A 14,435-nucleotide genomic window follows, 5' to 3' on the forward strand; every position below is an offset into this window, starting at 1 on the left:
GGTTCTTCTCTCGAGTATAAACGAAGACATGGATCGAGGCTGGATGGGCAGGTTCGTTCGAGTAAAGGCTTCGAAACTGATTTCGACTGAAAAGATGCCTTTTCCCGAGGAATGGAACATAAAGCATAAGTGTAATTCTGTTGTTGTCTCCTACTACTATTTTTCCCCTTCGTTCCTTTTCTCACCGATATCCCCCTTTTTGTGATGCAGCGGTTCCTTAGATGCCCGGTGCAGTCCCCGATCTCAAGAACTGGGTACGGGATCTAGCTTCGACTTCCACATACGCTGAGCTCTTGTGGCGTGATTTGTCAAAGGGTCGATGGAAGTCCAAAAATCATGGTGAGCCTCTTTCTCGTATCTTTGGTAGTTCGAACGAGATGCCTCCCATATACTCAAATCAATTTTTCTATATGTAGGTGTGGGCAAAGATGCAGTTTTGAGGCCCTCATCCGTCGAGGAAGAGGCTTCGGCTTATGATCGAAAGCTGGTGAAGGATAATAAGAGAAAAAGGGCCTCCACCTCCGAAGATCCAAAACCGAAGGCGAGGATGGCTCGTAAGCTACGGAAGAACACAATTCCTTTGACCGTAGAATCAGTTTTGCGCCTAAGGGATAAAGACGAAGAAGAAGAAGAAGAAGAAAATGATGGGTCAGTATTGGCGGCCTGAATAAAGAAAACCATCGATGCGCTAAAGGCAGCTGAATCGATGGTAATTTATAAAGCTCCGCCTCAGACAGAGGAGGTATCAGAGAAAGGTTCAGTTGGAGTCCCCAAATCATTAAAGATCGAGGATGCTTCCCACCGAGGTCAACAAATGGTGGGTATATCGGAAGGGGCCGGTCCTGAAGCTCTCCGAACTGAGGAGAACGCCCCAAGTGAGTCGCTAGGGGAAGTAGTAATTAGAGACTTTCCCACTCTCCCTGCCTTTTCCAAAAGGGCGATTTGAGAAGCCCAACCTTTAGGGGCCCTCGAGATGAGCCGATCTCATGAAGGGGAGGACCGCTTCTGTGATTTGTTTAGTGGGGTCAAGGATGATGCTGGCCCTAGTGATGTGTTGTGTCTTTTCTGTGAAGTGCAGCAAGCTCTGAATCGGGTAAGCTTTAACTCTCTTCGTTTATATTACTTTTATGTTTGTTATTCTTTTCTAACTTCTTTTTTTCTTTCTTCGTAGGCCGTGGCAGTTCATCGAGAAGCTTGTTCTTGGTCTCGAGTTGAGCTGCATCGGTTCGAGGCCGACCTCCGACGGGTTACAGAGGATAGGAACGCCCTCAAACTCCTTTCCAAGCAAAGAGAAGAAGAAATCAAAGGCCTTCGAGCTGAGTTGGCCAAGGCTTATCAAGACCAGACCGACGTGACCGAGAAGGTAATGATAATATTAAGAACTCATGGGCTTGATACAGGATTGAAGGCTAATATTTCGATCTCACAACTGCAACAGAAACTCGAGACGATCGGGCAGCTTCGTGAGGAAGTTGATATAATAAGGGCGGAGACCAAGGGATAGAAAGATGGCATGGACTGTCTTGCTACAGAAAAGAAGACTGGTCGGGCCCAATTGTCATCGACTGCAAGCCAACTTCAAGACATGAAGGAGAAGAGCTCGGTTCAAGCGAGAAGAATTTAGGAACTCGAGGCTCGGTTGGCCTCCAAACTTTCCAAAACCAAATCTAATGCCGAAAAAGCAAAGTCCTATGCGAATGCATTAATGGCCGTCTATCAGGCGGATGCTGAAGCTGCTCAGGTACAAAAAAGAGAGGCAAGCCGAGACCGCCAATACTCGAGGACATTGGGTTGCTAAACTTGCTAAATGCCAATCTCTGAGGGAGACCCTCGAAGAGATCCATGCTCGAGGCTTCGATCTCACCGAAGAGATAAAAAGAGCAAAAGAGCTTGAAGCCGATGCTGAAGCCTTGGCTTCCAATGATAATGATCGTGTTGATGATGATGATGGCAATGATGGGAGCAAAAGTGGGTCCGAGAGCAGGGAGGAGCCCGATGGAGAAGAGACTTCCCCCGTAGATAACCAAGAAACTTAGCCCTTAGTTTTAATTTTGGTTTTTTGTGCAGCGTCCTGTTCGAACGTTGTAAATATTCTTGTATATATAAAGATCTTTTCTTTTCCTGACTCGCCTCTATTTTATTCTCTTCCTAGAGAAGATTTTGTTTCATTCATGCCTTATGAAGTATTTCATAATGCTTTAGGCAATTTGATCGAATTTGGATCTTGTAGCCTTTATAACCGAGTGAGTGCTTGCTCAAACTTGAAATAAGGTAGCCCATAGTCTTAGTAGTTGAGTTGAGTGATTGTTTGAACCTAAAGTAATGTAGCCTGTAGACTTAATGGTCGAGTGAGAGTTTGCTTGAACTCAAAATAAGAGTAGCCCGTAGGCTTAGTAGTCGAGTGACTGATTCGAACTCGAGGTAATGTAGCTCGTAGGCTTAATGGTCGAGTGAGTGATTTCTCAAACTCGAGATGATGTAGCCAGTAGGCTTATTAGTTGAGTTAGTTATTCGAACTCAAGGTAATTAGCCCATAGGCTTAATGGTCGAGTGAGTGATTGCTCAAACTTGAGATGATGTAGCCCGTAGTCTTATTAGTCGAGTGAGTGATTCGAACTCGAAGTAATGTAGCCCGTAGGCTTAGTAGTCGAGTGAGTGATTCGAACTCAAAGTAATATAGCTCGTAGGCTTAATGGTTGAGTAAGTGTTTGCTCGAACTCGAAATAAGGTAGCCCGTAGGCTTAGTAGTCGAATGAGTGATTCGAACTTGAAGTAATGTATCCAGTAAGCTTAATGGTCGAGTGAGTGATTGCTCAAACTTGAGATGATGTAGCCCGTAGGCTTATTAGTCTAGTGAGTGATTCGAACTCGAAGTAATGTATCCCGTAGGCTTAATGGTCGAGTGAGTGTTTGCTCAAACTCGAAATAAGGTAGCCCGTAGGCTTAATGGTTGATTGAGTGTTTGCTCGAACTCGAAATAAGGTAGCCCGTAGTCTTAGTAGCTGAGTGAGTGATTCGAACTCGAAGTAATGTAGCCCTTAGGCCTAATGGTCGAGTGGCAGTCCCCGATTTATGGGATAATCATCGGCCCTTGAGCCTGTTTGCGTAATAGATCATGAAAATAGAGGATAACACGAGACATGGGCAAAGAAGTTTCTTTTCATATTGTTATACATGTGTTTATTTGTTATACCAGGGATCGAACAATCTACATGAGCATGGTTCGTTTTGACCATTTAGCTCTTACAATTTTTCCTTTCGGAACCCTGTTGTTATGAAGTAACTTTCTTGCATCGAACTTGATATATTTGAGAGTAATGCCCCATTAGTATTCGAGGTTGATTGTAAATAGGTCTTGGATACTGTTAGCACGATCAATGGTTGCCTCATTAAAAACCTTGCCAAAAAACCCATTTGGGATAAAACCGGTCTAAGGGAAAAAAGTGCAATGCGTGCTTTCAGACCTAAGGCTTCGTGTTGAATGAACCATCCTTGTTCTTTGATTGAACTCCTGCAAGGGTTAGTTTTGAAATATAAACGAATATGGGAGGGTCGTACCTTAGTAGTAGTATCGTTTTAGGTGTGACGCGTTTAAATTGCTTGGTAGTTGTTTGCCGTTTATAATACCGAGTTTGTAGGATCCTTTACCGACGTTTTCGAGTACTTGATAAGGTCCTTCCTAGTTCGGACCCAGTTTTCCTTCATTTGGATTTCGGGTGCTAAGGGTGACTTTCCTTAGCACTAAGTTCCCGATTTTAAAATGGCGAAGATTGGTTCTTCAATTATAGTATCTTTCAATCCGCTACTTTTGGGCGGCCAATTGGACGAGAGCGGCTTCTCGTTTTTCGTCCAATAATTCGAGGCTAGTATTCATAGCCTCACGATTTGATTCTTCTGTTGTATATCGATACCTGGGACTAGGTTCCCTGACTTCGACAGGAATCAAGGCTTCAGAGCCATATACTAAAGAGAACGAGGTTGCCCTCGTACTGAATTTTGATGTTTTTCGACATGCCCAAATAACTCCGGGCAGGATCTCTCTCCATTTTCCCTTAGCGTCGTTCAACCTTTTCTTTAGGTTTTGAATGATAGTCTTGTTCGTATATTCGGCTTGTCCGTTCCCACTAGGGTGATACGGTGTTGATAATATCCTTTTGATTTTGTGGTCTTCTAGGAATTTAGTCACGTTGCTGCCGATAAATTATTTCCCATTATCACACACTATTTCGGCGGGTATCCCAAATCGACATACGATATGATCCCAGATGAAGTCTATAACCTCTTTCTCTCTCACTTTCTCGAACGCCTGTGCTTCAACCCATTTAGAGAAATAGTCAGTCATAAATAAAATGAACTTAGCTTTACCTGGGCCGATGACAGAGGGCCGACGATGTCCATTTCCCATTTCATGAATGTCCATGGAGATAGAACTGAGTGAATTTGTTCTCCGGGATGATGGATCATTGGTGCAAACTTTTGACATTTGTCACATTTTGAACAAACTCCTTTGCATCTTTTTCCATATCGATCCAATAATATCCTGCTCTGATTATTTTTCGGACTAATGAATCGGCACTAGAATGATTTCCACAAGTACCCTCGTGAATCTCACGTAGGATGTAGTCGGTGTCTCATGGACCTAAACATACTGCCAATTGTCCATCGAATATCCTTCGGTACAATGTTCCATCTGCATTCAATGTTAATCGAGCAACTTTGGTTCGCAGGGCCCTCAAATATTTAGGGTCCAATGGGAGTTTTCTGTTCTCCAAGTATTCAATATACTTATTCCTCCAATCCCAGGTTAAGCTTGTAGAATTTATCTCGGCATGACCTTCTTCGATCACAGACCTCGAGAGTTGAACGACAGTCCCCGAGCTGATCTCATCTTCCTCGACCGATGATCCCAAATTTACAAGTGCATCGGCCACACTGTTTTGTTCTCGAGGTATATGCTGTAAAGTCCATTCTTTGAAACGGTACAAAGTTACCTATAGTTTGTCCAAATACCTTTGCATTCTATCCTCTCGAACTTCGAAGGTTTTGTTTACTTGATTTACTGCCAGTAAAGAGTCTCACTTGGCATCAACGACCACTGCTCCCAAGATTCTAGCTAACTCAAGACCTGCAATCATGGCCTCATACACGGCCTCATTGTTAGTCAACCTAGTAGTTTTGATAGATTTCCTAATAGTGCTACCCGTAGGCAGCTTTAAAATGATGCCTATCCCGGACCCTTTTAGGTTTGAAACCCCGTTTGTGAAAAGGGTACATACCCCCGATGACGTACCCGATTTCAACAATAGTTCTTTTTCGACTTCGTGTACGAGGGTTGGCGTGAAATCGGCCACAAAGTTTTCTAAAGTTTGAGACTTGATGGCCGTCCGGGGTTGATATTCGATATCGTACCCACTGAGTTCAACGGACCATTTGGCCAATCGGCCTGATAATTCGGTCTTGTGTAAAATATTACGAAATGGGTAAGTGGTTAATACGCATATGGGGTGACATTGAAAGTATGGTCTTAACTTTCTACAGGCGCTTATCAGTGCCAGTGCCAATTTCTCTAAGTATGGATATCTAGTTTCTGCTTCCCCTAAGGTTCGACATACATAATAAACGGGAAATTGCGTACATTGCTCTTCTCAAACTAGGACCCCGCTTACCGCGATTTCTGATACTACCAAGTACAGGCAAAGTTTCTCGTCTGCCTTTGGAGTGTGCAGTAGTGGTGGGCGCGATAGGTATATCTTCAATTCCTCTAATGCTAGTTGGTATTCCGGGGTCCAGGTGAAAGTTCTTATTTCTGAGAAGAGAGAAAAATCTGTGACTTTAATCCGACGACCTTGAAATGAATCGGCCTAAGGCAGCAATCCGTCCTGTTAGCCTCTGCACGGCTTTTACACTGTCCACGACGGTGATGTCTTCGATGGCCTTAATTTTATCGGGGTTGATCTCGATCCCTCGATTCGATACCATGAAGCCAAAAAACTTGCCCGATCCGACCCCGAAAGCACATTTCTCAGGGTTGAGCTTCTTGTTGTATTTCTTTAAAATATCGAATGTTTCCTGCAAATGAGCCAAATGGTCTTCTGCGCGCAGGGACTTAACTAGCATGTCATCAATATAAACTTCTATTGATTTACCTATTTATTCCTCGAACATTTTATTTACTAGGTGTTGGTAAGTAGCTCTTGTATTTTTTAGCCCGAAGGGCATTACATTATAACAATAGGTTCCATACTTGGTGATAAACGAAGTCTTTTATCGGTCCTCCGGGTTCATTTGGATTTGATTGTACCAGGAATAGGCATCGAGAAAAGTAAGGATCTCGTGCTCGGCCGTGGCATCGATCATGCGATCGATGTTAGACAGTGAAAAAGAATCTTTGGGCTATGACTTGTTTTAATCCTTGTAATCTACACACATTTAAGTTTGTTCCTTTTTTAGGGACTACAACCACATTGGCTAACCATTCGGGATATTTCACTTCCCGAATGGACCCTACTTTGAGAAGTTTAGTTACCTCGTTCTTTATGAATGCGTGTTTTACCTCAGACTGGGGTCTTCTCTTTTTCTTTATCGGTTTGAACCTAGGGTCCAGGCTTAGCCGATGCATCGTTATATCCGCTGGGATCCCTGTTATGTCTAAATGGGACCAAGAAAAATAATCTATATTATCAATAAGAAATCGAATAAGCTTTTTCCTGAGTTCAGGGGTTAATTCCGTTCCCAGGTATACCTTTCGTTCGGGCAGATATTTGAGTAGTACGACTTGCTCCAATTCTTCGACCATTGATTGGGTAGCGTCGAAATCATCAGGGACTACGAAGGATATTGGGATCCCTTGCTTATCATCTTCGTCAATCTTCTGATCTTCTATTTGGTTCGAAGTTGATGTCTGTGATTGCTATTTGGCATCACGTTCCCCCTTCGAGCCCGACCCTATGAAGGCGAGAATATCAGAATTTCTTCTTTGACGACAAACATTTCCCTTGTGTCCGGTTGTTCCCCGTATACTATTTTGATTCCCTCCGATGTTGAGAATTTAAGAACCTGGTGGAAGGTCGAAGGTACAACTCTCATGTTGTGAATCCACGGCCTTCCAAAAAGGGCATTGTATCTCATATCGCCTTATATTACGTGGAACTTCGTTTCCTGGATAGTCCCGGCTACGTTTATTGACAGAAATATCTCGCCTTTAGTAGTTTCACATGCCATATTGAATCCGTTTAGAACCAGGGTTGCGGGTACGACCTGATCTTGTAAACCGAGCTGTTCTACAACTTTCAATATAATAATATTGGCCGACCTACCTGGATCAATTAACACACGCTTAACTTTAGTTTTATTCATAAGTACATATATTACCAGTGCATCGTTGTGAGGTTGCATGACTCCTTCTGCATCTTCATCATTAAAGGACAAGGTTCCTATGGGTGCATAATCCCAAGTTCGAGATCATTTTTCTCTCATAACCGATGTCTTAGTGTGTTTAAGTACCGGCCCCTGAGGGGTATCGACGCCATCGATGATCATGTGGATGACGTGCTTTGGTACTTCCTGTTCGTTTTGTTTACCGAAATCCCTGTTTTTGAAATGGTTTTTGGCTCTGTCGCTTAAACATTCTCGAAGGTGCCCTTTATTGAATAACTGGGCTACCTCCTCTCTTAGTTGCCTGCAATCTTCCGTTCTGTGTCCATGGGTGCCATGATATTCACACATTTGATTGGGGTTCCTCTAGGCAAGATCGGTCTGCATGGGTCGAGGCCATTTAGTGTCCTTGATGCGTCCGATAGCCGACACGATGGAGGATGCATCGATGCTGAAGTTATACTCTGATAACCGTGGTGCTTCCTTAGGTCCGGTATGCCTATCGAACCCATTTCTATTCATCAGTCCCCGAGACTCTTGGCTTCGATCATTTCTCTTTTTTCCTCATACGTGGTTACGTAAAAATTCGCTATGCCGACGATCTCCGGTGTACGGCCGGTATCAATCCTTGCTTGAACTTGGTTCTTGATCGGTATCCCTTTTAAAACCGAACCTGGAACCCAACTGGTCGTCTTTGACACTTATTTTAGATTGATACCGATTGTGCACATCGATCCAAGTAATAGCTGGGTATTCGATTAGGTTATGCTTCAGCCGTCGTGAAGCCATCGAGCTTCGTTCATTCAGACCTTAAGTGAAAGCTTGAACAACCCAATAGTCTGTGACTGGTGGTAGATCCATTCGTTCCATTTGGAAGCGAGACACAAATTCTCTTAGCATCTCATTATCCTTTTGTCTTACCTTGAATAGGTCCGACTTCCGGGTCTCGACTTTTATGGCCCCTGCATGTGCTTTTACATAATCTGCAAGCATAGCAAAAGAATCAATAGATTTAGATGGTAAATTATGATACCATATCATTCCTCCTTTCGATAGGGTTTCACCAAATGTTTTCAATAATACAGATTCGATCTCATCATCTTCTAGATCGTTTCCTTTAATGGCACATGTGTAAGAGGTGACATGTTCGTTGGGGTCGGTTATCCCATTATATTTAGGAATTTCGGGCATGCGAAACTTATTTGGGATTGGTTTAGGGGCCACTCTCGAGGGGAAAGGCTTATGTACGATTTTTTTGGAATCTAAGCCTTTCAATATTGGGGGTGCCCCCGGGATATGATCAACCCTGGAGTTGTACGTTTCCACCTTTTTGTTGTTTTTTTCGATCCTCTTTTCTCCTGATTCTATTCATTTTGTCAGTTCCTCGAACATCTTAATAATTTCGGGATTAGTCCCCGATTAATGCTCATTTGACCTCACCATAGTTGGTTCCGTTTTGTGAGTGACTTCCTGGGGCGAATTTGACTCCGACCCGCTCGGTATCTGGGTTTGACTCTGCAACTGAGCTATTACTACCTGTTGAGCTTACAACATTTCGAAAATCATATGCAAGCTGACTCCGTTTTCTTCAACGTTATGGGTATCTCGAGCTGCAGATCGAGTACCACCATGAATGCTATTTTCGGGTTCAGAACGTTGGCCTGCCTCGATGGCCACATGTGAGTTAACGTCCAATGGTACTTCGACTCGAGCTCTAACGGCATTGACGAGCGGCCTTTCTCCACCGGGCGCCAAGTTATTGTTCTCATCTTGAAGGCCAGCTTTGTTGTCGATAGGCAAGGCCATTGATCGGGAGTTCGTTGTTGCTAATATGAAATCAGAGATGCTTCAAAATAAGCATGAAATGGCGAGTATTTTAGAGATTCGGGTCAAATAGCCACTGTTACCCTTAGTCCCACGGTGGGCACCAAACTGTTTACCTGAAAAACGGATTGAGTTAAATTTGTTCGTAGTTCTAAGGATATGTGGTTTAACTTGAAACAAATCATAAGAATGAATAAAAATATCAAGTGTTGACTGTAGAGAATGAAAAATAAGCAAAGTTGGGAAGAAGATGATTTATAGATTAAGCAAGATGAATTAATTTATGAAGCTAAAAAAGGATAACTCTTCAATATATGAGTGTATGATATCTCAGTTACAATGTATGCAAAAACCTGGTTCTTACAGAAATAATAACCACCCCCTTTATAGTGGAGGGATTCTACTTTAGATATAATTAAAAATACATAGTGGGAGACCCATGGTAAATTAACTTTTTCATAATTCCTGCCAGGATTCTCTCCTCTAGTGGGATTGCAACGGCTCTTGTCTATGAGCTCGATATTGACTCGAGCTCGATTCTGACTAGGATCCTTGTATTGATTCGGGGTCAGTGTTGGCCGGTCTCTGCCTCATAAGCTCGATAACTTCACTTTGTATCATAGTTCGATTTGGATTCGAGCTCGATAATGACATCAAACTCGACATTGATCAGTCCCTAGGGCTCGAAACTTGGTGACCTGACTTCGGACCTCAACCTGATATTATGAAGACGCTTCTCCGATCCAATGCATTACCATTTCGACCAGTTCGTACGAAAGACTAACCGATTTTTACCGTATACACTTATCCTATGATAAAATAATAAAATGATAAAGGTGTTCTTCTCTAAAGCTCTTTTCCTAATGTCTTAAGAGAATCAAAGTTAAAGTTAAAAACAAAAGTTTATCCACATTTCTTTAGTGTAGAACCAAACATACATTTTATATTATATGTTGTATATTTTAGTTTTAGGCAAATAAACCAAACATCTAATATATATATATATATATATATATATATATATATATATATATATATATATTAAATAATCTCATTATTATTTAATTCTCGTCTCACATTATTATTTTAATATAATTTGTTCAGAAGCCAAACGATCCTGAGTGTTTAAAAACTATCCTCAAGGCCAACGTGTTTAAACACTATTCTCAATCAAAGAAAAGGACAGAAATATGTAGAATAGTAAAAGGGAAAATTTCTACCATGCAAATAGACGTATATTCTGGTTTCATTGACCGGCTTTAAGATGAAAGACCCCATTCATTTGGACTACTTGCGGACTGACCTGCTCTTCAATTATGATTGGGTCAAGGGTCCTATTACTTTCTGGGAATAATAATATCCAAAATACTAATATTATGATATTTATTTCTCCATTTTCCAAATCTCCTTAAATATGTATGTATTAATTCAATTATTTATTTTGTTGAGGGCAAAGACTAGAGAAGTTATAGTTCACGTTCCACAATGTCATGAATGATGGCATAATCTTACCCTTTGTTTTTCACTATTTGTGATGTTCTAGATAAATACTATGATGTGAAACTATAGGTTTCTTCTTAACTATTTCGGAGATATATTCACTTATGAATTTTGAATTTTAAGCAGTCACGTTCTTATAATTCGAGATTTCCTTTTGTAAAGAGAATGATGAAGGCATTTGGACCACAGTGTTATATTAATTTTGAATTGTTACGTATTTAATGATAATCAACAAATATAAATTTTCTTGCGTCAAATGATAGATTTCTTAATTTCTTTTAAATAAAATATTACGTAGTTAGAATCTACATCATATAGCACAATTTAATTTTATTATTTGAATGCCGAGGTTCAATTAAAGTGACAAAGTTTAATTAGAAGGCCACATATTTGAAGTTTTAAAAGTGCTTGTTTGTTCTATTTATACTTCACAGCTCGTCTGAAATTGTTGTCCACCTTTTACTCTCTAATTTTCTTCTATTTTATTTTGGGGAATAGATGGAAGACCAAGGTGAAGAGAGGGTCGATCTGGTAAAGATTGAATCTTGTATTTATACGATGTAAAAAATTACAGTTGTATTGACCTACCACTAAATGCTCTTCTTAAAAGTTAAATGTTTTGGGTTTGCAGGGATTTTCTTTGAAATGCTAAGTTTTATAATATGAAAAGAAAATTTTGAACTGGCATTCACCAGATATATATATTATTTTACGATATCCAGTTACCAGAAATTGGTCGATTATACTGAATAGTAATAATATAGAACTAATGGAGGATTTATAGCTTGGCTTATTTGTGAGTTAATTCGACTTCTTGTTAGAAATGGATATTCTCTTAGTTCTTTGTTAACGCTTATATTTACAAAATAATAAGATGAGTTAAGGTATAATCTCATAATTTGATAAATATAGCGTTCAACTTTTAGAATAATCTTCCAATGAAGTTCCTCTCCTCTCCCCCCACCTTTTGGTCAATAATGTGTGGCACGAAAAAAGATAACTTAAACTAAAAAAGATGATAAAATAAAATAAAAAGAAAAAAAAGAAAAAAGAAAAAAACCTGCAAAGACTTGAGGTCGTCGTCCTGAAGCATTGACTTGTTGTCCTTTTTTAAGTATGTGTGATTCAAGCTCAAGTTATAAATTGTGGGTTGATCCTATAATAGTATAAACAAATTAAAGGATCAAAGAATCATAGCACATATAACGTAAACAAAATCCTGTTTTGAATTTCATTCTATATATATATGGCTTGGATCATTAAACATATTGTAACAATATGCTTCTTTTTGGGGTATTACCAAACACTGCCTATTTATGGAGAAACAATCAGAGCACCACCTCACTATAAGGTGGTTAATGTCAGCTCTTTGGAGCCAAAACCCTACTGCCAGAGGTCAAGCTCAGGTATATTATATTAATTATTAATCTTTATCTACCCGTAAATTCTATCCCCAATAATATGTTTATATGCGTATTATGATATATTAATTAATAAATATTAGAGTTAATGGTTCACTCGACGGCATATATATGAAATTTTGTCGTAACAATAATAAAGCTTGTGGCATACCATAAGACAATTGTGATAACAAAAGTAGAGGGAAGTTGTCAAGCATTTCACACTAAACATCATTTTTATTATTTTAGTTATTATTGGTCATTACCCCTTTACCAATATGCTGCTAGTGTTATTGACTCAATTGTTTTTCACATAGAGTTATTGCGTCTTTTGTTTTCTTTAATCTAGTGCCGTTTACTTTTCCTATCGTCTATTATTCATTTTTGAACTCGCTTTTCACTTTTCTGGGTTTGACCCCTGCAGTTTTTACTACTCTCGTATTTGTTATTTCACCCCTCTTCGAAACTTAAATTCTGGCTGTTGCTTAACAAGTTGCCTTATTCATCTATTGGAATTGTTTTGATAGTGCTGATGAAATTATTATGGTATAATATAGGCTCGAAAATCGGATCGCAAAAATTGGAGATCGTATCAAGATTTGGACCTTGCTTTCCAAATACTAATCGAACGAAAACTGCATCATCCAACGAACTTCTAAATTGGGATCAAGCTAGAGTTCGTTCAATCAATAAAAGAGTGAATGACCATCTTTACAGTAACAGTCTTTCTGAGGATGGACTTGATCCAACTATTGAAGGTAAGTATGAATTTGGGGGGGTCTATAATGTAAAGATAGGTCTTGGCACACCAAAACAAGATTATTACTTAATGATGGATACTGGTAGCCAACCAACATGGGTACGTTGCCAATCCTGCACCAAAGGTTGCAAATCAGAGAATCCTCTGTATGACCCTTCAAAATCCTCGACATATACAAATAATACATCGGTTCCATTTCGTGTTGGTTATGGTGATAACTCATATACGAATGGCATTTGGGGATGTGATACTCTCACTATAGAGGGTATTGGTGCAATAAACAACTTCCGATTTGGTTGTGGCCAAGAAAATGTTGATGGAACTGGCAATAACTTTGGTGATGTAGCTGGAATACTTGGACTTGGCAGAGGAGAGTTATCTTTTCCATCTCAAATTCAAAGTGCGTCATCAACGCAAATGTTTAGTTATTATGTCCCATTAACAAATAGCCATGTGGGAAATCTAGAATTTGGGAATGAAGCCAAGAAGAAATCTTACGCTTGTTCAAACCAATTTACACCATTGGTAAAAGGCCCCGAACCAGTATTCTACTATCTTGACCTAGTTGGAATAAGTGTAGCTGGAAATAAACTCAACGTCACATCGACAACATTCACTAATGAAGGAACAGTTATAGACAGTGGAACGGTAATCACTCGATTGCCACGAGTTGTATACTCTGCGTTTCGTGCTGCTTTTAGACAGTCGATGTCGAGTTACACATTATTAGAAAATGTTGATGAGCTGATGGACACCTGCTACAGCTTCAAGGGATACGAACAAATTGTTTTACCAGAGATTAAATTCCATTTTAGAGAAGGAACTAGTACTACTGATGTGACTTTGTCATACAACGGAATTTTATGGATGAAAAATGATAGAGTGAAGTGTTTGGCTTTTGCTGCAAAGGAAAGCGATGAGCATGTCAGCATTATTGGTTACGTTCAACAGCGGGGATTCAATGTGCTTTATGATTTGGAAAGGGAAAGAATTGGATTTGGCAGTAACTGCGCTAGCTAGCTGATCAGAGACAAAGCCAAATTTTCGTTTTTCATGTTTTTAGCATAATTACTTGTGTAATCGCCTTAATTGATATTTATATAAATAGCAACTTGTTATTACTGCAGGACTACCTCTCCAAAGGGTAAAAACTTACTTCTTCTACCGTAAACCACGATCTACCACGTAAGATTTTAGCTTCAACTCCACTAGAACAAATAAGCCAAATGTACTGATTACAATACCAGTAAATCAATACCCACACTCTTCTCCTACTTCAACTACTTGAATGAATTACAAGTTACTCTAACTTGTACACTCAAACAATTACTCCAACTAACAAGTTTTGAATGACATCTTGATTACAACTAAATTTTCTAATACACATGAACTAACAGCCTCAAGAAGAACACTGACATCGACGATCAACTTGAGTGCTGAACTGGAAATGTTGTATGGCGTTCTTCAATTGATATGCAAAAGGATGGTCTTTTCAGTTTGTAGGGAAAGTAAATTAATTTTCCAGTACTCCGAGATATTTGGGAGTCCTGCATACAGTCAACTTTTGGTTTGACATC

General features: G+C 39.9%; 1 protein-coding gene across 1 annotated transcript; it reads left to right on the forward strand.

Moving 5' to 3' along the window:
• Positions 1-11,853: 11,853 nt before the first annotated feature.
• Positions 11,854-13,977, forward strand: LOC104119831 (aspartyl protease family protein At5g10770-like). The gene is made up of 2 exons (XM_009631424.4): positions 11,854-12,104; positions 12,656-13,977. The coding sequence occupies exons 1-2, from the start codon at positions 11,945-11,947 to the stop codon at positions 13,876-13,878; spliced, it is 1,383 nt and encodes a 460-aa protein (XP_009629719.1). The 5' UTR covers positions 11,854-11,944; the 3' UTR covers positions 13,879-13,977.
• The last annotated feature ends 458 nt before the right edge of the window (positions 13,978-14,435 follow it).

The sequence above is a fragment of the Nicotiana tomentosiformis genome, chromosome 8 (genome assembly GCF_000390325.3).
Source record: "Nicotiana tomentosiformis chromosome 8, ASM39032v3, whole genome shotgun sequence".
Taxonomy (NCBI): Eukaryota; Viridiplantae; Streptophyta; class Magnoliopsida; order Solanales; family Solanaceae; genus Nicotiana; species Nicotiana tomentosiformis.

What these genes read in the sequence shown, in the direction of transcription:
- LOC104119831 (XM_009631424.4), top strand. Translation starts at nt 11,945, where the DNA reads ATGGCTTGGATCATTAAACATATTGTAACAATATGCTTCTTTTTGGGG. An exon ending in CTGCCAGAGGTCAAGCTCAG is followed by an intron (nt 12,105 to 12,655) that starts GTATATTATATT and finishes GGTATAATATAG; the next exon opens with GCTCGAAAATCGGATCGCAA.